Source organism: Micromonas commoda, chromosome 4 (assembly GCF_000090985.2).
Source record: "Micromonas commoda chromosome 4, complete sequence".
Taxonomy (NCBI): Eukaryota; Viridiplantae; Chlorophyta; class Mamiellophyceae; order Mamiellales; family Mamiellaceae; genus Micromonas; species Micromonas commoda.
Window position 1 is genome coordinate 563,952 of NC_013041.1, and position 21,367 is coordinate 585,318.

Genomic DNA, 21,367 nt, shown 5'->3' on the forward strand with positions numbered 1-21,367 from the left:
ATCTCCTCACGACGCGAAACCCGCCGGCGACGGAACCGCGACCTATCCTTTACTCCGGCACGGCGCCGAGGTCGAACCCCTCGATCGCGTCCCACATCCCGAGCCCGCCCGCCATGTGTTTGATGTTGTCCGTGCCCCAGCCCCGCATCGCCAGCTCGTGCGCGGCGATGAGCGACGCGCTCTGTTGGCCGTCGGCGTAGTTGAGTTCGGGATCTCCGATGACGCCGCCGGTGGCGCAGTAGAGGATGACCTTCGCGCCCCACTCCAGCTCCTCCTGCATCTCGTCGAGGAAGTCCTCGTTGCACTCCACGTTGACGTACTTCTTGCCCAGGCGCTCGGGGAACAGGAGGACGGACGCCACGGCCTTGGCGCCCTTGGCGAGGGAATCCACCTCCATCGGCACGTACAGCTGCGCGCTCTTGGCTCCCCACGCGTGCGCCTCGCAGTAGTCCGGGTACGGCCGGACGTCGATGAGCGTCCAGCCGTCGTTCTCCGCCATCAGCTTGGCCTTCGCGGGCAGGATCTGCTCCACCTCGCCCGCGACGAGGTTTTCCTGCATGAGCTTCCACACGGTCGGGTCCGTGTACGAGGCGAAGAATGGCGATCCCTCCGGGCGAATGAACGGGCCCTCGTTGCCGTCCCAGTCGTCGCTGCCGAAGAACCCGGGCTCCTCGGGGTCGAGATCGGGTTCGTCGTTCTTAGAGGCGCGCGCGATCTGTGCGCGCACGCGCCTGGAGGAGATGGAGGCGCGGTGGCGCGAAGCACGGATCGCGGTGGGCCGCGCGAGACGCGCGGGCACCCAGGTCGTCCGCGTTGTTACGGCAGCAGCCATCTTGCTTGAGAAGAGATGAAATCTTTCGGGGATCGGTCGGACGGAGGGGAGCAACCTCGCGGTACGCGACGTCGAGAGGCTCGACGATGCGATCGGCTGGCTCGCGGCGAGGGCGAGTCGCCTTGGCGGTGCGCGAGTGCGACCGGCGGTGAGGTGTGCTGGCAGGGCGGCCTCACCACGAAGAGATATCTTCGGCATATCTTCGACAGTTGCTGGACAGATCTGCTCGCAGCTGATGATCCGAAATCGTCCTCGGACCTGGTGCCCTTCGAGCCTTCCACCGGCCCACTGTGGGGGGGCCTCGGCGGGTGCGCGGTCACTGGGAGGTGTTTCGACCGCCGGCGGGCGTCGACGAAGGGTGCGGAGATGCGTCGCCGCGCGTTGGACATCGCGGCGACGGCCCTGCGGCGCGGGCGCATCGCGGTCAGGGTGTCATCCACCGAGGCGGGAGGAGGGTTGGGGGATTCGCGCGGACGGAGCGGCGGTGCGCGAGCGGCAGGCGGGTCTCGGGGCGGCGGGTGGGGCGACGAGGAGCACACGGCGGCGATACGCGAGCGCATACGCGCGGTGCGAGCGTCCTACGCGGGCGACGACGGCCGCGCGCACTCATCGTCCGCCGCTTCCGCGTCGTCCTCGTCGCCGTCCACCTCTGGTCGCGGCGCGGTGCCGCCGTGGAGCCGACCCGATCGACACGCCGTCTACGACCCGGCCGCGTTCGACGAGTACTTCTCCCGCAGGCCGCTCAAGGTGATGTACCGGTTCCTCGAGGTGGTGACGCGGCTATCGGACGTGGGCGCGAGGGTGTACGTCAAGCGCGGCACGATCGAGGAGCGCGCGGCGAGGATGCGAAGGCACTTCACCGAGCTCGGACCCGCGTTTGTCAAGCTCGGGCAGGTGCTCTCCACGCGAGCCGACCTGCTCCCGGCGTCGTACTGCGAGCAGCTGGGTCAGCTGCAGGACAACCTACCCCCGGCGAGCAGGGAACACGCGCTCGCGCTGCTGAGACGCGAGCTCGACGCGCCCCCCGAGGCGTTCTTCGAGCGCATCCCCGAGACGCCCGTCGCGGCGGCTTCGTTGGCGCAGGTGTACAGGGCCCGCACCGTGGACGGGGGTCTGGACGTGGCCGTGAAGCTTCAGCGCCCGGGCCTCGCCGAGTCCGTCGCGCTGGACGCGACGATCTTGAGGCTGATCGCGAGGATCGTCCGGCGGTTCGTGCGTTTACGGAGCGACGTCGTGGGCATCGTCGACGAGCTCATCGGGCGAATCTTCGACGAGATGGACTACCGAAGAGAGGCGGATTCCATACGCAGGTTTCGCGACGTTTACCGCGTCGGCGGCGGCGCGGGTTCCGGTCTGGAGGGCTTAGTGCGGGCGCCGGCGGTGCTCGACGAGCTGAGCACGCGCGCCGTGCTCGTGATGGAGTGGATCGACGGCGCTAGGCTCACGGACGTCGACGCCGTCGCCGCGGCGGGTTTGACGCCGAGCGATTTGTTGGAACGCGGCGTGAGGTGCTCGTTGCACCAACTCCTCGAGACCGGCTTCATGCACAGCGACCCGCACCCGGGTAACCTGCTCGTGGCACCGGACGGCTCGCTCGTGTACCTGGACTTCGGCATGGTCGTGGAGGTTTCGCCGGGGACGAGGAGGGCGATGATACGCGGGTTGGTCGGCTTCGTCAACCGCGACGCGCAAAGCCTCGTCGGAGATTTACGAACGTTGGATTTCCTCCCGAGCGACGTTGACCACGCCGCCGCGGGCGCGGCGCTGCGTGGCGTCTTCGAGGCGTCGTCCGCGGGGAGGGCGGCGCGTGCCGGGGAGGACGCCGGCGGCGGAGGGGTGGTGACGCTGCCGAGCGGGAGCGCGGTTCGCGGCACGAACGATTTCCTCGGAGTCGTGTCGCAGCTCTCCGCGGCGCTTCTCGCGCACGACTTTCGACTTCCGCCCTATTTCGCGAGGATCCTGAGGGCGCTCGCGGCTCTGGAGGGCACCGCGACCGGGATCGACAGGGAGTTCAAGGTGATCGAGAGGGCGTACCCGTACGTGTTGGCGCAGTTACTCGCCGACAAGGACCCCGAGATGAGGGACATCCTGAGGCGGTTGGTGTTGGAGCCCTGCGGAACGAGCGTGCGGTGGTCGCGAGTGCGAAGGCTGCTCAACGCGTACGTGGAATCGGGCGGAGGCATCAGTGGGGGTAAGCGCAAGGCAAACGCGGCGGGGGGCGCCGCGAGGTCCGAGCCGTTCGGCGGGTGCAGGGCGGCGGAGACCGCCGCGGGGTTGGCCGCGGGCGCGAGAGCGTTGGCATCAGGTGCGGATTATTCGCGCCACGAGGACGACGACGCGGCGGCTGCGGCGGCGGCCGTGAGGGACGCGTTGGCGTACGTGATGTCCCCGTCCGGCGCACCGCTGCGAGTGACGCTGGTGAGGGACGTCTTGGACGCGCTGGATGCGTACCTGGAGGTTATGGAGGGTCCTTCAGAAGACCGCGGGTTTGGCGGCGGCGACGCTTTTTTTGGCGCCGAGGACCTCAAGAGACTGGCGGAAACTGGACGTGCCGTGTACCTCCGCGCGCCCACGGCTTGGGCGCCCGTCGTGGTGAACGCGGTGATGCGTGAAGAGGCGTGCGAGATGGCGGGACGCGTGGCGCAGGGAGTGAGCGAGCGCGTGACGAGGGACAACACGAGGAGGTTGGTGAAGCGAGTGGTTGAGCATTTTTTTGCCTCGAAGCCGTGAGAGACGGTGCGGGGTCCCACGCATGATTAGCGCGGTTACCAAATAGAAAACCTAGCAGCTAGCTACCAGCCTCGGTCTTCGCCCTTGGACCTCGTGGCTGGACCGAGCTTCATCGTTCCCGGGAGTTTGGCCGCCCCAGAACGCACGGCATGTCTCGCCAGCCCGACGTCTCCGTCGGTGGGCACAGCTTCAGGCTATTCTTACTGTTCCTCGCGGCGATGTGTGCGGTCACAGTCGCGTCAGGCGCTCGTCGTACTCCCACCGGCGTCGTCTTGCGCAAGCCGCTTCAGATACTAAAGGAGAGCAAGACTGACTTCGCGCCCGGCACGAGCGGTGGCGGCCCGACGTACTGGCTATACCGCGACTTCCATCGCGAGGTACCCGCGCAGGTGGAGGCCACGGGATGGATACTGGCTGGTAACATGGCCGACAGAGCGGAGCGCGTCGCCGCTCACCACGCGCTGTGGTCGGAGGCTGCTCCTGATGACGACGACGCGCCACCGGCGTTGCCCAACGTTGCGAGGGCCAGTCTCCTCGAAAATATCGCCAGGCTTTTGACCAGTGTTTCTGCGGTTCAGTACTGACGCGCGGGTGGATGGCGTGGTTTTGTGTAAAGGTATTTGATGATACTTTTATTACAACGTCCGGGCGGCGGGGTCTCCGGCGTCGGAGTTCTCGCCGCGTCGGCTCTGCTCACGGAGATACCCAATAGGAGGGCGACGACGGCGGGTCCGGACTCTTTGACAGTCACGCGGCCATGGCCTCCGGGTTGGCCGGCGCGGCCGCCATGTAGCTGTCCAGATCCTTATCGAGATCTTCCGGTTTGTATTCGGGCTTGGCGGGTTTAGTCTTCTTCTTCTTGGGGGCCTTCTTGGCCGGTGTGGCCTTCTTGGCCGGCGCGGCCGTTCCCTTGGCCTTTGCCTTGCGCGCATCCTTTTTCGCCGCGAGCTTGGCCTTCTTGGCCGCGACGGTCACCTTCTTCTTGCCGACGGCGACGCCCTTCTTGGCGACGACGATCTTTTTGCCCTTGCCCGCGACTGCGACGGGCGCCTGGGGGGGAAGAGGGGTCAGGGAGGGTGCGCGGGGTCAGCGTCGCTTCGACTGGAAGAATTCTGCGCGATCCGACGTGTAATTCAATTTTCAGATCCGTGCCGAGTTGCCCCGAGTCGACGCGTTCGAGTTGGGGCGCCTTGTGCGTGTACTCACCGCGAACTTCTTGGCGCTCTGTCCGGTACGTTTCGCCATGGTCGCGGCGTAGCGCGCGGTGGTGCCGCGCTGCACCTGCTCGGCCCTTCGCTTGTTCAGGGCGGTGAATCTGGCGTCGAGCGTCTTTGCGCCTCCCGTTTTGTTCTTGGCGCCGGGCTGGGGGGAGACCACCTGAACGACGCGACGGCCGTTGTTGCCGCCGCCGCCGCCCCTGCCGCCCCTGCCGTTACCGCGTCCTCCGCGTCCTCCTGCCATTGTGTGGATGTGTCTTGGGTTTTTGTGCGTGTTGCGTCGTTGCGAGTGGTCAACCGATCGTCAGAGATCGCCGCTGCTTGCTTGCGAAGAAGAGAGGCCGCGTTTCGCGCGGATTTTTTTTTTGGCGATCATCCCCTTTGGATATCCCTCGAAGATTTCGCACGAGATCTCACACGCGATCTAGTAGTTACGGTTGCCGAGGCTATTTACCGTTTCACATCTTACTGTTTGCCTGTGTCGGATTTCGGGCAAATCTGGGAGGGCCACGTCGATCTTCCCTCGTCGGTGCCCATCCAACCGGAAACGACACGGTCCCCGAGAGCGGGGTGCGGGAGATCGACGTGCGGAGCGGTCATTGGAAAGCGCGCCGAGGGTTAGAACCATGGCGACGCTCGGTGGGACCGCCGCGGCGACGGCGCTCGCGCCGCCGTCGTGCGGTGCGCGCTCGGGCGCGCGCTTCGCGGGCGTCGGCGGGCGGCGGATGGAGAGGCAGTTATCCGGCTCGGTCGCGGCGTCGTCGGGAAAGGGAATGGGAGTAGGGTGCTCGCCCCGCGCTGGATCGAGGCGATGCGCGCGCACGGTCCGGCGCGCGCGCCCGTGCGATCGCGACGTCAAGCTTCGCGCGGCGTCGGGCGACGGCGTGAGGGACGGCGACGCGGAGATGGACGGGGAAGCCCCCGAGCGCGAGGCGACCCAATCTGGCAGGGGTTCCCCGGGCGCCCGGGGAAGGAAGAACGGCGCGGGCGGGTCGTCGCCCTCATCCGCGCTCGTCGCGTCCAACTCGCTCGCCTCGAGCAGCCGCGTCGTCGAGTTCGTCGCCGCGTGGGACGCGCTCTCCCCTCGGCTCGCCGCCGCCGCCGCGTCGGGAACCTCGTTCAGCGCGCGAACCCCACTCGGCGAGACCGTCCCGGTGAGCGCCGCGGGAAACCGAGAGATGCTCCTGTCGGCGCTCAAACTCGCGATCCCGCGCCTGCAGATGATCCCGGACCAGCAGACGAATCCCGGCGAGCGCCCCGTGCACGAGAGGGCGGTGGAGGTGACCCTCGCGCTCGTGGACATCGGCATGGACGCCGAGTGCATGAGCGCGGGTCTGCTCAGGGAGGCGCTGGTGGCGGGCACCGTGTCCCTCGACGAGATCGAGTCGCACCTCGGCGCCGGCGTCATGCGACTCGCGCACGACTGCGCCAGGCTCCACGCGCTGCCGAGACGCGTGGGCTCGTACGACGACGGCGCCGCGGAGAAGCTCAGGACGTTCTGCCTCACCTTTCACGACGTGAGAGCAGTCGTGGTGGAGCTCGCGTACCGAGCGGATCAGCTCAGGCGAGCCGAGTCCCTACCGCCCGTGAGGCGCACCGCGCTCGCGCTCGAGACGATGCAACTGTACGCCCCGATGGCGCACGCCCTCGACGCCGGGCCCCTGTGCGCGGAGCTGGAGGACCTGTCGCTGCAGTGGCTGTTCCCGAGCTCGTACAAATCGCTGGAGCAGTGGCTGCGCGGGGAGGGCCCGGCTGATCGAAGCGCGCTGGATCGCGCCAGGGAGTGGCTCACCGAGGCGCTGTGCGCGGACCCGGGCCTCATGACCCTCGTGGGCGGACCCGCGGGCGTCGCCGTCAAGGCTCGAAGGAAGAGCCTGTTCAGCACCATGCGCAAGGTGCTGCGCGACGGTCGGGCGCGAGAGGACGTGCACGACCTGCTGGGCATGCGCGTGATCATCACGCCCCAGCCCGGCGCGCCGTCGCACTCTCGCGCGGGCGAGACCAACGAGGACGACGTGGCGGCGGCCGAACGCAGCGCGATGGCGGCGTGCTACCGCGCGCAGCAGATTGCGCACGGAGTCTTCGACGTCGTCGCGGGCCGAACGAAAGATTACCTCCAGCGGCCCAAGTCCAACGGATACAGGTCCCTGCACAGCACCCTGACCTTACCCGAAGACTGGACGAACGCCGACGGTACCGTCAACAACGCGGGGGGTGGATCGAAGGTGGAGGACGAGCCGGGGATGGACGCCAACGGTAAGATCAAGGAGAGATCCAAGGAGAAGTCTGGCAAGGAGGGCGGCAAGGAGGGACGGAGGGTCGAGCTTCAGGTTCGCACCGCCGCCATGCACGCCGCCGCCGAGATGGGATCCGCGGCGCACACCGCGTACAAAGGCGGTTTCAAGGAGGACCCGGGCGCGGCGGACGCGCTGGCGGAGCTGGTCAACGCGGCCAACGCCGCGGCGGAGGAGCGATTCGGGAGCTTCACCGAGGCTGGCCTCGCGGACGCCGCGGGCTCGGACGCCGACCGCATGTTCCAGATGTTCGATCTCAACGGCGACGGCGCGGTGACGCGCGAGGAGCTCAGGTCGGTCATCGGCGACTTGTGGCAGGGCACCGCCGGGGACGGGGAGGAGTCCGAGCTGAGGCACAGCGCGGATGAGCTCATCGAGCTCCTGGACGTGGACGAGGACGGGACGGTTTCGCGGGAGGAGTTTGCCAAATTTCGCACCTCCGTCGCGGTGCTGGGCTCGTTGCCAGACGCGGACGCGGCGACCGCGGCGGCGATCGAGTGCAAGTTCACGCCCCGCGTCGAGGCTGAGATACTCGAGGACGAAGACGACGTGAACGTGGACGAAGACGACGACGACATCTCCGCGGCGGACATCTCCAAGATCAACTTTGAGGACGATACCGTCGCGGGACAGGCGTCTTGGACCACCGCGTCCGGCGCCGACGCACCCGCCGTGGACGTCTCAATCGTTTCGATGGAGAAGGCGAGGTCGATGGCGGCTAAGATTGACGAAGAAGCCGACGAGGATAGCTCCTTCTCCGAGGATGAGGTCGAGGACGCCGTGGCGGCGTTTGCAGCCGCTCAGGCCATGTCGCCGCCGCCGTTACCCCCCGCGCCGCCCGCGGGCCGAATCCGTCCCGCGGACGAGACTTTGCGAGAGGCGTCCCGTCAGCTCAAGGACAAGCAGGGCGGCGATGTTCAGTGGCAGCTCGTGTGGGATCTGATGCGAGCGGGGCGACCGGAGACGGCTCGCGAGCTCTTCTACCAGCGAACCACCAAGAATCCATCGTCCACGACGCTGTGGGAGCAGTGGGCGCGGTTCGAGCTCCTGCAGGGCGACGCGGAGCGCGCGCGCGGCCTCTACCGCGCCGCGCTACTCCACGCGGAAGGCAGGCCGAGGGCCAGGGCTGAGAGCCTGAGGAAGTGGGGCGTGATGGAATTTGGGGCGGGCGAGCCCGCCAACGCCGTCGGCCTCTTCGAGCGAGCTCTGAACGTCCTTCAGGACGCCGAAGAAGCCGCCGCCGCGGCGGAGGAGGCCGAGACCGTCGAGCACCTCGGAACCGGCAGCGCCTCCTCAAGCACGGACGCCTCCTCCGACTGGAGCGACGGCATCGGTGAGACGGCCGTGGACGCGTGCTCCGACCTCGAGTGCGTCCCTCGGCTGGTAACCTCCGAGTCGTCTGCGTCGCTCCGCCGAGCGCAAACCGTCGTGCTGTGCGCGTGGGCGCAGGTGGCTTTAAGGTCCGGGGACGTCAGCGCCGCCCAGGCGCTCCTCGAGGACGCGCGCACCCGCGACGGGGACAACGTCAGGGTCCTGCACGCGTCGGCTCAGTTGGCGGAGGCTTCAGGCGACGTCGAGGGAGCGAGGAAGATCTTCGCCGCCGCGGCTGAGAGGGCCCCGCGAGATCCGCACGTGGCGCTGTCGCGCGCGAGGCTGCAGTGCTGGAAGCTGGACGATCCCGACGGCGCGCGCGAGATCTTCACCGCCGCCGCCGCCGCGAACCCCGAGAATTACCGCGTGCTTCAGGCGTGGGCGGTTATGGAATCGAGGCGCCCGCGCGGCGGCGGCGGCAAGGTGGCAGATTATGCGAAACTTACATTCGAAGATAAGGTGGCTGGCATGGCGGCGGCGCGACCGCTGTTCCAACGCGCCGCCGACGTCGCGCCGTGGGCCACCAAAGTATGGGCCGCGTGGGCTCAGGCCGAGTTCGACGCCACCGGCGACGTGGACCGGGCCAGGGAGCTCTACACCCGCGGTTTGGCCTCCGATCCCACCAGCGTGGTGTGCCTGCGCGGGCTCGGTCGGGTGGAGCGGACGGCGGAGCGGTTCTCGCAGGCGCGGGACTACCTCGAGCGCGCGTTGGACCTGGAACCCCGCAACCACATGTGCGTCCGCGAGCTCGCGATGATCGAAGAGAAGAGCGGAAACAAGGCGAGGGCGGCGAGGTACTTTAACGTGGCCAAGGCTTTGGTCAAGGAGGAGAAAGCCGCGAGGGACAAGAAGGGTGGACCGCCGCCGCCGAAATCCGGTAAGGGCACGTGGGCACCCGCCGAGGCTGCCGCGGCGGCGCGCGGGTACGCCGCGATGGTCAAGTCGCAGTCAGCGAGCTACACGGTGCGCTACCCCGGCGGTGGCGAGGCCGGGGGCGGTTCGCACAGCTTCAGGTCGGTGCTCGCCGCCGCGAGGGGCGAGGCGGCGGCGGCTCGGCGGGACAAGGGCCGCGCGGGGGGAGCGGCGGCGCGACGCGGCCGGGCCGCGTACGTTCGCTCGGAGAGGATTCGCGGTACCCGCGAGGCGGATGCGTCGACGGCGCCGGCGGACGGCGAGCGGGTGTGGAGCGGTCGGGTCGACGGCCGCGCGCCGCTTCGCGTCAGGTCCCGCGGCGGCGACGGGCCCAGTCCGGTAGGGAGCAGCCTGGACGGCCCGGGGTCGTCGCTCGATCCGCTGGGTTCGTCGCTGGACGCCAGCGGCAGCTTCGACATGGGCGAGAGTAGGGACGACGCGTACGCCGCGTACATGAGCGACGACGTCGAGGACAGCTTCGAGGATGACAGTTACGACGAGCAAGTAGCCAAGAGTATGCTGAGGGGATACGCGGATTAAGACGAGCAAGTTTGAGTCTTGATTGATAAGGGTTAATAAGAGTACAACATAATAGTGAGTATTAAGGGAGAATCGCCGGCGCCGCGTTCTCGTCCGTCTTTACGTCCTCCTTGAAAGACAAGTACTGCGAACCCACCGTCGCGATGACGATGAGACCCGCCCCCGCCCAACCGATTCCGCCCCACCGATCCCCCATGAAATGCCACGCAAACGCGGCGCCCCAGAGCGGCTCCGCCGTGTAGATGAGCGCGGCTAACGACGCGGGGATGCTCTGGAACGCGATGAACTCGATGAACAGCGTGAACGCGGTGGTCACGACGCCCATGTACACCAGCGGGGCCCAAGGCACGTCTCCAGTCGTGGCGGGCACGTTGGCAATTACGGTCATCAGGTCGGGTCCGCCGTTAGCCGCCTCAAAGACAATCTCGCCGAGCTTGAATATGCCCGCCTCGACTCCAACCACGGTGAGCTGCATGGCGACGAAGGGAAGCTCCTGGTCCTCGAACTTTGGCGCGACGTTCCCGCTGACGTGCATGTGGTAGCCAAAGACGGTGGCGGATAAGACGCAGAGCGCGTCGGCGTAGGTCGGGTCGCCGCCGCTGTTGGTCAGCAGCGCCACTCCGAAGACGCCCATGAGCGACGCCGGCCACGTGTACCACGGCACCCGCTGGCCGCTCAGGTTAGCAAACACCGGGACGGACAGCACCGTGAACGTGGAGGTGAGCGCGCCGCGCGCCGCCGTCGTGCCGTCTATGCCGATTATCTGCAGCAGGTACCCCACCGCCAACAGAGTTCCGAGCTGAAACGAAGCCGCCGCCATCTGCCCCCCTTGCGGCGACCTCGCACCCTTCCACACGAAAGGCAACAGCATGAACGACGCGATGCCGAAGCGCAGGAACATCTGCGTGAAGTCGTCCAAACCCGAGTCCGTCACTTGCTTGATCACCACCTGGTTGCTGCCGAACAGGAGCGCCGCCAGGTTCATGAAGACGACGCCCCTGACAAACGGCGTCACGCCAAACGGGTACGATCCGGCGACGTCCTCCTCCTTGGCCTGCATCGTCTCGAAGTCGATGCTGGCGTTCATGGTGGCCCAGTTGAGCCGCTTGGCCTCCGCCTTGGCGTCCGCCACCTCCCTCACCGCGTCGGTGAGCTCCGTGAACATGTCCTCGTACGTCGAATCGGAGTCGGAGAGGGCGTCGACGGCTAGGTTGACATCCGCCATCCTCGCGCTCACCGCTCGCATCCTAGCCTCCGCCGCCATCAACCGCTCCGTCTTCCCGATCTGACCAGGGCCGAACGGCGCCGGCTGCCGCCTGTTGCTGACGAACCGCCCGCCCGAGCGCGTCTTGAGCCAGTCGCGTTCCTCCGAGGTCCAGCACGCGGAGAGCACCTGCAGGGAAACCGGCCCAAACTCCTCCTCCTCCAGCCTGCCGCCGATGATGATGCCCGAGTTGCCGTCGTCCCTGTCCTGCCTGCGCACGAACAGCGTGTTGCGCACTATTCCGTCGTCGCCGGTGGATATGATCCCGCTGACGATGGATATCTCCATGCGCGCCAAGGAGGTGCAGAGCGATCCGAGCAGGTTGGCTCGATCGGTCCCCCGCACCTCGAGCTTGGTCATCCCAGCCGGCGCGTCCGAGTTGCTGAGGTAGACGTTGAACCTGTTGCCGTCCTGGTCGGAGTACTCGTTGAGCATCCCGGGGGGTTCGACCTGGTCGATACTGGACGTGGACTCCATGTCGAGCAAGGGCGAGGAGGGACCGACGGGCGCCTGTATCTTTCCCGCCAGCTCCTCGATCTGCGCCTGCGCGACATCCCCGTTCAGCGCCGCGTCGGCTAGGATGAGCCACCGCCCGTCGTCGCGCTTCGACCAACGCGCGGGTGCGCGGTGGATGATCGATCCGCGTCCTCGGTTGCTCCTCAGGGGACCCACCGCCTCGGCGACGCTCTCGCGGACAAAGGCGCCGAGGGGCTCGGGGACTCGATCGCGCCCGACTCTTTTCCCTCCGCCGAGCAGATTTTTACGCGGATTGTTACCCACCGCTTCGAAGTAGCCGGGTTCCTCGGCCAGCGCGTGGGTTTGACGCCGCCGCCTCGGCCCGGGGGGGCGTTGGCGGGCGACTGCCCATGCTCCAGCCGCAGCCTGCATGCTGGCGGCCCGCGCTGGGCTGTGATCGCCGCCAGTTCTTTCAACATCTTGTAAAGTCACGAAAAATGACAAAATATCCGGGAGGGCACCCGATTCTACCGATTTGACGGTCTATTTTTTATGGGATTTCTTGAGTCAAAGGCCGCCGCAGTCCAGTCACCACGCGCGCTGTTCGCGCCATCTCTGTCTGACTTCTTGAACCTCGGTTCCGAGATGCCGGCGTGAGTCACCAGGGACGGAGGGGCCAAAGTCACTGGCACCGGCGTGGTCGCGCGAGGAGGAAGGTTTCTCGGGGCGCGTAGGTGTCGAGCGGAAGTTTAGGAGGGGCACGCGCGGGTTCGGACGCGTCTGGTAGGGCGTGAGCGCGGGGAGCGCCCTCGCTCGGCGGTTGTTGAGGGGGTGCCTCGCTCAGTTCGAAGAAAAACAACCGGCGCGGCTGACGACCGCCATGGCGGCGGAGGAGGGAGATTGGGAGTGCCCGCTCTGGTGCGTGACCAGCTCCTCGCGAGGTTTTTCACCGTACGAATGCGGCTACTCGTCGCGCGATGCGGTCACACGCGTACGCAGACGCGACTCGGTCCACGCTATCCTCTCCGCTTTCTCGCCTTTCGCTTTTCTCCTCGGTCTCCTCGGCCAGGGTGACTGGCAGCCATGACCCGAGGACGACCGACGACCGGGTGCATCGCGACCCGACCCGACAGCGCCCTGACCGATACTTTCCCGACATCGTTTCCAACCCAACGCAGCACGCTCCTAAACTCGGCGGGCAGCAGCATATGCGAGGCGTGCACGAACCCGCGCGCTTCCGGCGGCGACGGAGCCGATGCGTCACCGCCGGAGGTTGCGGAGGAGGCGCCGCCCGAGAACATGTGGTGCTGCGCCGTGTGCACCTATCACAACGCCATGTTCTCGTCCCGCTGCGTCATATGCACACAGGTGAGTCAGTCTCTCGGACTCTGCGGCCAAACGCCGCGCTAAACCCGTCGCACCGCCGCCGACGCGCCGTCTCCCCGCGCGACGACACGCGAGCCGGAATCTCAAAAAGTTTGCACCCCTCCTGGACCACCCACAACCTGACCCTGTCTCCTGTTCCAACCCACCGCAGGGCACGCGACCGGAGCACCTGACCGGTGACGCGACGCAAGTGGACCCCGCCGCGGAGTTCACGCGCGTGTTCGGCGACGCCGACGCCTCCGACGCGGCGCTCGAGGCCAAACTCCAGGAGCTCTGCACGTACCTCCTCGCCTTTGAGGAACGCGGCGAGGTGTTCGGCAGAAGGAACGACAGGAGGATCATGGAGTGCCTCGCGAAGCTCCTCTCGGCGTACGTGGATCCGCCCGTGGAACCTACGAGGCCTGGCAAGGAGAAGAAAGGCGCGGCGACGGAGCCGGCTGCGGCGGTTGCCGCCCCCGCCGGCGCCGGTGGCGGAGCCGCCGGCGGGGCCGCGACGCCGCGGAGGGGCAGGAGCGCGAGGGGCGGGACCGCGGGAGCGTCCGCGTCCGCGTCTCCGACGGAGGGCGGCGCGACGCGTGAGGCTCATTCGCTTCCTCTTCGCGAGGCGGCCCCGACGCCGCCTCGAAAGCGCGGGGTGAACGTGATGGAGCTGGTGTGCAGGGCGCTGTGGACCTACGAGGAGGTGACGGAGCTGCACTCGGAAGAGGGGTACGGCCCGATGCTCGCCGAGGCTCCGATGCGCGCGCTCCTCTCGGTTCTCGAGCCGACGCCCGCGGCTCGGACCCTCGCGGCGGCGCGGTCCGAGGCACCCGCGACGGAGAAGCCCAAGGGGAAGGATAAGGGGAAAGGGAAGGCCAAGGCCAAGGAGCCCGAGGTGGAGGTCCCGTTTGTACTTCCGCCTCCTCAATCCCTGGATCCGGACAGAAGGCTCGCCGCCGAGGAGTCCGTGAAGCTCATCATGCTCCTCGGACAGGTGCGCAGGGGCGGCGCGACGGCGTCGAGGCGCGACATGCTGATTCGAAGGGTCTTCCCCGGAACGGGCGGCCTCGAGGCTCGCCGCATCGTCATCCGGCTGGGCGGGCTGGCCGTCCTGGGGGAGTACACGCGCGCGTGCTACAAGGACGGACGGACCGCCAACGCGCTCGACGCACTCACGCTGATGCAGGGTCTGTGCCAGGTGAGCAGAGAGCAACCCGGCGAGGCGTTGGCGCCCACGCTCGTGTCCCTGCTGCGGGACGACTCGGCTGCGGCGCTGCACCACGAGTGCCTCCGCTGCCTCGCGTCCGTGTACGCCGCGTGCGGCGAACGCGAGGGCGCCGTGCTCGCGCTCGTGGACCTATGCTTACCCGCGCTACTGGCGAAGACGCTCGGGAGGGGAGTCACGACGGAGGAGCCCGCGGGAGGGTCCGGGCGGGGGGACGAGTCTGGCGGCGACGCCTCGACGTCCGCGACGTCCGCGTCGACCCCCGTGATGGACACGGCGTCGCGGCTCGTGCTGTGGTTCTTCTCGCCCAACACCCCCCGCGTGGCGCATCTGTGCTTCAAGGAGGGCGTCCTGGACCTCTTGTCGGACGCGGAGGTTCTGACCAGAGCGTGCGCGATGGACGGCTCGGGCGCGACGACCTCCGCGGTGACGCTCCTGCTGCAGGCGACGGAGAAGGCGTTGGCGCACTTGTTCGCGCCGGACGTTTCGGCGGATGGCGCGAAGAAGAAGGCGGATGACGTCGCCAAGTCCGCCGCGGTGGCTGCGCTCGAGGCGTCGCACCACGGCTTGCAAATCGGCGACCGCGTGCGGGACATTCATCACGATACGATTGGCGAGATCATCTCGCTGATGTCTGGCGGGCGATGCCTCGTGGCCTGGGACGAGCGAACGGACGAGTCGGATGAGGACGACGAGGAGGAAGACGAGGACGACGATGAGGAAGACGACATGGACCACGATGGGGACGTCGACGAGCTCCCCGGACACGGCGACGTACCCTCTGCGTACCTCGAGCTCGTCGACGACGACGGGGAGCGGGGTCCCGTCGGCCACGCCGCCGCCCTCGCAGCCGGCGCACCGCCCGCGCCGCGCGCGCCGGGCGACCCCATCGGGTTCCGCGGCGGGCCCGAATCGGGCGGCGGGGCGTTCGCGGCGGCGCTGCCGGGCTCGCGAGAGTTTTGGATCGGCGCGGGGGTGTCGGCGAGCGCCGCGCCCTCGACGTCGGGCGACCCGGTTCGCGCCGCGAAGGAGGCGTCCGCGGTGGAATCCGCCGAGTTGGTTCCCCTCGCGCGACGCCTCGAGATGGCGCGCGTGTTCACCGCCAGGCTCCTGCCCGCGCTGCTCGCCGCGCAGCGGACGGCGGCGCACGAGCCCACCAAGCGCCTCATGTTGCGCCTGGTGCTGTCCTTGCTGAGCCACGTCGGCGATTCGAGGTTACCCGGGGACGATTTCGCCAGTTTGCTCTCCCTGCTGGGCACGACGTTGAGCGACGCTCAGTCGTCCGGTTTGCTGATACTGGCGCTCCAGGTGGTGGACTCGCTAATCAGGCTAGACGCGGGCAACGCGCGAGAGCTTCGTCGGCACGGTTTGCTGCGCAGGATCGAGCAGCTCGCATCTAAGGGTGCCGCGGATGGCGAAAAGGAGGGTCGGACGAGTCCGAGGCGGCGAACCCCGTCGTCGCTCGGCGCCGCGCTGCAGGCGGCGACGGGCGCGCCGCCGACCGGCGGTGGGATCACCGGCGCCGCGAGAGAGCAGGAGCAGGTGTACGCGATGGCCAGGCAGACCCTCGACAACGCGCGAGCGGCGTTCAAGACGCGGGACGGCGCGCCCGGGACGTCGGGCGTCTCCGCCGACCGGCTCGCGTTGACAGCCGCCGCCGTCGCGTCCGGCGACGCCTCCGCGGTGAGGCAGCTCGCGTCGATGCTGGTTAGCGCCGACGGCGTCACCGTGTACGAGATGGAGGAGGCACGGCTCGCCACGGCGCTGCTTCACTACCTCGTGGGCGACGGAGCCGCGACGACGGAGCCGTCGACGCTGGCGACGCGGCGAGACGCGTTTAGGATTGCGTTTTTGGAACCCGCCACGCCGCCGAGGACCGACGAGTCGCGACGAGGGGAACGGGAGGATAAGGCGAACGCCGCGATCGGCGGCAGTTCCGAACGCACCGCGTTCGCCGTGCTGCTCAGGCTCCTCCACTCCACCCTGGAACTCAACGAGCAACTGCCGGTGTTCCGCAACCTCGCGCTCGGGCACCGACCGCCGGCGGATGCGAACAGGCCCGGCGGTCCACTCGGGGCGGTCACGGGTGTCGACGCCTCTGCTAAGCTGGCGTCTGGCCTGAACATGCTCGCCGCGCCCCTTCGCTTGACTCTTCGGCGCTCGCCGCTCGCGACGCGCGGCGTGACCGACCTCGCGGGCGCGCCGCTTCACGCCGGGCCCCTAACGCCGTCCGCGGCTGTCGAGCACCACATCCTACGAAGGGTCGTCATCCTCGATCCGGGGTACCGGCGCTGGTGCGACGCGCTCGTCGGGGGTAGAATCTGGCTCTGGATACCCGGCACGGTGAACAGGGAGGACGTCGACGCGGTGGAAGACGGCGAGGAGCCCCTCGCTGTGACGAGCCCGCGGGGCCGCCGTCGCCGGGGCGGGGCCGCGGCGGCTTCACCCGCCGAGGCTGAAAAGGCTGGTCGATGGGCCGCCGCCGACGTCAAACGGTACAATCCGACGACGGGGAGGCACGCGCTCATCGTCGAGGGCGGCGCGGGTTTTAGGCTCGAGCCCGCCGCGCGCCCCGCGCTTCAGCACGTGGCGCTCGTCGAGCGTAAGTACCGCGTCATCCACCGCCCGGAGCCCACGCCGACGCCCGAACCAGAGAAACCCAGGCCCGGCAAGGACAAGAAGAAACGGTCAAAGCCCGACGCCAACGCGGACAAGGCGGATGAATCGTCCCGCAAGCGCAGGCGCAAGGCCAAGTCGCCCGTCAAGGCGATCAGGCCCGAAGATGCGTTCAAGGATACCTTCCGCGTCATCCTGCTCCAGCCCGAGGCGGACTGGGATGTCGACACGTTTGTCGAGAACCACCTCGATCAACTGTGGAACATCCTCGAGGAGGAGGCTTCGAAATTCGCCCCCGCCGCACCCTCTGGAGCCGCCGCGCCGCCCGCGGAGACGCCGGAGGACGCCGCCGCTCGCGAGATCACCGCCGCGGTCGCCTCACGGCTCGACCGAGCGCTCGGTCTGAGCCCGTCGCAGATTCGCTCTCGCCACCGGCGGGTCAACGCCGACGGCGACGTGGACGACGGGGAGGTGGAGACGGACGACGAGGGCATCGTGGAGCTTCACGAGGAGGACATCGGGTCGAGGGCCGCGCTCGGATGGGACTCTTTCGCGCACTTCGAGGAGGAGGTCATGGACGCGCTGGAGAAGGACATGGCGGTGCCCGTCGTGAAGAGAGCGAGCCGGGAGGTGTGCGACGCCATCGCCGCCGCCGTGACGGGGCACTCCGCCAGTCTCACGCCCGCGGTTCGTCTCAACCCGCGCGCCAATGCCCCTCCTCAGACGCACGCGTGTCGACCGCCGCTCGGGGCGCGCGTCGTCATCGAGCCCCGCGCGGCTGAGGAGGCGCGACAGAGGGCGCGAATCGCGATGCAGGGCCTCCCCGCGCCGCCGCCCCCCGTCCCTCGCGGCGGCGCGGGGGAATCGCGACCGGACCCCGACGACACTTGGCTCGCGGGAACCGTCGTGCGGCACCGCGCGGCGGACTCCATGGACGTGGAGCTGGACACCGACGGTGCGCTCGTGGAGAACGTGCGCCTCGAAAACCTGCGGATGGGCGACGAGGAGGAGGACCGGACGGCGGCGGCGCTCCTCCCCGTCGCAACCGCGGGAGCGTCGAGCGGCGGCGGCACAGCCGGTGGCACAGCCGGCGGCACAGCCGGCGGCACAGCTGGTGGATTCAGAGTCGGCGATAACGGCGAGATACAGCTCGACGTGCACCTGGGCTCGAGCAGGGAGCAGGTTCACTCGGCGGTCGGGGAGATGCTGCGGGGCGGCGTGAGCCGCGACGAGATCCTCGAGGCGCTTTTGCGAGCCAGCGGGGTCTCGTCAGGACCCGGCGGTTCCATCACCTTTCGTCGACTACCGGGCACCGACAACGACGTCGGCGTGTTCAGCGTCGTCTCTTCCCGATCACCGATCCCCCCGGGCGTCGGCGGCGGGCTCGCGAGGTCGTGGTCCGGGCTCGACATCTCCGAGGCTGGCCGCGACGGCACGCGAATCATGCGCAGCGACATCTCGCTCGACCAGCTTCGAAGGCGCGGCGACGAGGAGGCCATCGCGCGTGCGCCGTCGCAGCCTCCGTCACGCCCGGCGTCCCGGGGACCGCCGCGTGCGCCTTCCCGCCCGCCGTCGAGGCTGGGCGGGCCGTCGAGCCTCTCCCCGGAGAAGGCTTCCGTCCCGCCGCCGCCGCCGCCGCCGAGGAGGTGCGAGAAGCCCCCGGTTGTCCGCGTCAGGTTCGCGCTAGCTACGCCGGATGATTCGGGTGCCATGGCCGCCTCCCTCTTCGCGGCCAAGCCGCCCGGGGTCCCGAACGGCTCCGCGACGAGGGTCCCGACGCTGAGCGCCCCGCCGTTCCCGGGATCTACCGCGGGGATTTACGCCGCCCGCGCTCGAGCCGCGGCGGGGTCGCCGCCGACGACGCTCAGAGCCGCGCCGGGCAGCGCGACGCTCTTCCACACCCTCCGATCGCTCGCGGCTGCGGCTACGACCGCCGCGAGGAACGCGGGCGACGGGGAGGATAACACCGCGAACGTCGTCGTCGGCTCGATGGACCACGACAGGTGGTTCGCGCGTTCCGTGCTCCACTACGACGTCCGCGTTGAGGGCCTCCCCGCGGGGATGGCGTCGACGGCTGAGGAAATTTCCGCGGCGACGCCCGAACCGCCGCCGCCCCTTCCCGCGCCCCGACCGCCGCCGCCGCCGCGCGCCAAGTCCGAACCGGACCTGTGGGCCGTGAGTGACGTGCGCGAACGGCTCGTCGGCGGTCGGTCGCCGAAGCTGACGAAGACGACGGTGGTTGCGCGGCTCAGGGCTGTTTGCGGTTCCGACGTGTTGGCCAAAAGAGACTTGAGAGGTTCGAACAAAGCGGCGGCGAACCGCGTCTCGGCGAGTAAGCTGGCGGATATTTACGCGGAGCTCCACGATGAGCACGTTAAGGCGCTCGCGAGCCCGGTTCGGATGGACGACGGCGACGGGAACGGGGACGGGGACGGGGACGGGGAAGTCGAGATGCCGACAGTTCCCGATCCGTCGCCCCCGGTTGAGGGCGCGCGCGTCGAGGAGGATGCGTGGGCGCTCTACTGGGAGCTGCTTCGCGCGGGCGTAGGCGGCGAGGGGCGCGGTCCCCCGGAGCCCGCGCCCATCCGCGCGCTCGCTCCCAGCGCCGCGTCGGGCGATATCGACGAGCGTCCGACGCCCGGGTCGTCCATCGCGTCGTCTTGGATCGCGTGCGGGGGCGGCCGAGACCCGACGGCGGCGGCGGCGGCGGTGGCTTTGCTCGCCGCGCTGCATCGGCGGTTCGGCCCGGTGGGCGGGTCGACCGCCTGGGAGAACAGCCGCGTCGCGCAGAAGCTCCAGGCTCAGCTCGAGGACGCCGTCGCGGTCGCCTCTGGCGCGGTGCCGGCGTGGACGCACACCCTGCTCCGCGGAGCGTGGTTCTTGTTCCCGTTGGAAGCGAGGCTGCGACACTTCCATAGCACCGCTTTTGGTACCAGTCGATCGGTGACGTGGGTGCAGGAGCACGCGGGCGCCGGCGGCGGCGTCGGCGGCGGCGACGGCGACCCCGCGCGGCCCCGCGGTGGCGCCAGGCGCCTCGGTACGCTCAAGAGAGAGCGCGTGACGGTTCGTAGGGACCGCGTACTCGCCGACGCTGACGTGTTGATGCGCCACCACGCCAGACACAAGAGCGTCCTCGAGGTTCTCTTCACCGACGAGGAGGGCTTCGGAGGCGCGGTGACCAAGGAGTTCTACAACAAGGTGGCCGACGCGCTTCAGCTCAGGTCGGAGAACACCGCCACGATGATGTGGGTCCCCGACGAGGACGGCGACGATGGACCGGAGCACCTGTGGCAAACGCGCGGGCTGTTTCCGCACCCCCTCCCGCCGAGGTCGCCCGAGTCTGAGCTGGCGCGGCGCAGGTTTCGGTTCATTGGGCGGCTGGTGGGCAAGGCTCTGCTGGACGGTCACATCCTCCCGCTGCCCCTCAACCCGGCGTTCGTCCGCGTCGCGATCCTGCGCGAGACGCTGACGGAGGAGGACCTGCCCGCCGTGTACGACGATAGGTGCGCGGGCGGCGCGGTGGCTCGATGGCTCTGCGGAGCGGTTCGAGACGTCAGGCGCCACCGCGAGTGCGAGCGGCGGGTGTTCAAGATTGGGTCATCGGGCGACTGCGCCGACGATACAGACGACGCGAGCGACGCCCATCTGAGGATGGGGTTGGGCGATGGCGACGAGGCTGTGGACGCCGCCGCCGTCGACACCCATCTCGAGCGGCTCTCCTACCTGTCGTACGCTTGCCCGGTGAGCCGGGTACCGCTCACCGCGGAGATCTTCGAATGCGGAGACGCGGATGACGAGAACGATTCACCCGCCACGCGCGCCGCGCGCCGCCTCGCGCGCCACGTGGACGCGGGCGAGCACGAGGTGCACGTCGGTAACGTGGAGCAGTACCTGGCGGACGTCGTGCGGTACTGGTTCGCCGACGGCGTCGCCGCGCAGGTTGAGGGCTTCCGCGAGGGTCTCTCGGAGATTTTCCCGGTGGATGCGCTGAAAGCGTTTAGCGCCGAGGAAATCACCGAGCTCGTGTGTGGCAAGGACGCGATCGAGTGGACCCGCGAGGAGCTCCGGCGATCCGTTCTGCCCGGGTTTCAGTACACCGCCGAGTCCCCGCCCTACCTGTGGCTGCTCGACGTGCTCGTGGACGCGCCGGATCACGAGCGCCGAGGGTTTTTGGAGTTTGTCGCCGTGTGCCCGAGGCTGCCGCCGGGTGGCCTCGCGGCGCTTCCCCGCGGGCCCATACGCGTCAACCGCATGGACCCGGTCGATAAGCTTCCGGAGGGGAGGACGTGCTCGCAGGAGCTTCGGCTGCCGGCGTACGGGAGTAAGGAGGAGCTGGCGCGGAAGCTGCGGCTGGCGCTGCAGTGGAGGAACCACCTCGGGATCCAGTAAGCGACGACGACGACGCGAGCGACGGGGACGCGGGGATTTTTGGGACTTTTCGGACGAGACGCGCGAGACGATTTCACGGCGCGCGTCGTGGGTCGTCGCGGCCGGGCGAAGGGCGCCCCGCCGCGGAAATGGGATACGATTCTTTCGGCTACGGTG

At 68.7% G+C, this 21,367-nt stretch overlaps 7 protein-coding genes across 7 annotated transcripts; 4 read left to right on the top strand and 3 right to left on the bottom strand.

Annotated features, from left to right (window-relative positions):
* Positions 1-49: 49 nt before the first annotated feature.
* Positions 50-832, bottom strand: MICPUN_57753 (predicted protein; the record flags this gene model as incomplete). Its single annotated transcript, XM_002501666.1, has 1 exon — positions 50-832. The coding sequence occupies one exon, from the start codon at positions 830-832 to the stop codon at positions 50-52; it is 783 nt and encodes a 260-aa protein (XP_002501712.1).
* A 366-nt stretch (positions 833-1,198) lies between these two features.
* Positions 1,199-3,562, top strand: MICPUN_57754 (hypothetical protein; the record flags this gene model as incomplete). Its single annotated transcript, XM_002501282.1, has 1 exon — positions 1,199-3,562. The coding sequence occupies one exon, from the start codon at positions 1,199-1,201 to the stop codon at positions 3,560-3,562; it is 2,364 nt and encodes a 787-aa protein (XP_002501328.1).
* A 149-nt stretch (positions 3,563-3,711) lies between these two features.
* Positions 3,712-4,146, top strand: MICPUN_57755 (predicted protein; the record flags this gene model as incomplete). Its single annotated transcript, XM_002501283.1, has 1 exon — positions 3,712-4,146. One exon carries the CDS (start codon positions 3,712-3,714, stop codon positions 4,144-4,146), a length of 435 nt encoding a protein of 144 aa, XP_002501329.1.
* Positions 4,147-4,309: 163 nt separating this feature from the next.
* On the bottom strand, positions 4,310-5,060 carry MICPUN_57756 (predicted protein; the record flags this gene model as incomplete). Its single annotated transcript, XM_002501667.1, has 2 exons — positions 4,769-5,060; positions 4,310-4,612 (listed from the first exon to the last, which is right to left on the bottom strand). The coding sequence occupies exons 1-2, from the start codon at positions 5,021-5,023 to the stop codon at positions 4,310-4,312; spliced, it is 558 nt and encodes a 185-aa protein (XP_002501713.1). The 5' UTR covers positions 5,024-5,060.
* A 345-nt stretch (positions 5,061-5,405) lies between these two features.
* Positions 5,406-9,896, top strand: MICPUN_57757 (hypothetical protein; the record flags this gene model as incomplete). Its single annotated transcript, XM_002501284.1, has 1 exon — positions 5,406-9,896. The coding sequence occupies one exon, from the start codon at positions 5,406-5,408 to the stop codon at positions 9,894-9,896; it is 4,491 nt and encodes a 1,496-aa protein (XP_002501330.1).
* A 24-nt stretch (positions 9,897-9,920) lies between these two features.
* MICPUN_108076 (Drug/Metabolite transporter superfamily) lies at positions 9,921-10,580 on the bottom strand. The gene has a single exon (XM_002501668.1). It carries the CDS (start codon positions 10,528-10,530, stop codon positions 9,958-9,960), a length of 573 nt encoding a protein of 190 aa, XP_002501714.1. The 5' UTR covers positions 10,531-10,580; the 3' UTR covers positions 9,921-9,957.
* A 2,119-nt stretch (positions 10,581-12,699) lies between these two features.
* MICPUN_57759 (predicted protein) lies at positions 12,700-21,211 on the top strand (the record flags this gene model as incomplete). The annotated part of the gene is made up of 2 exons (XM_002501285.1): positions 12,700-12,984; positions 13,154-21,211. The coding sequence occupies 2 exons, from the start codon at positions 12,700-12,702 to the stop codon at positions 21,209-21,211; spliced, it is 8,343 nt and encodes a 2,780-aa protein (XP_002501331.1).
* Positions 21,212-21,367: the final 156 nt, after the last annotated feature.

What these genes read in the sequence shown, in the direction of transcription:
- MICPUN_108076 (XM_002501668.1), bottom strand. Translation starts at nt 10,530, where the DNA reads ATGGGCGTCTTCGGAGTGGCGCTGCTGACCAACAGCGGCGGCGACCCG.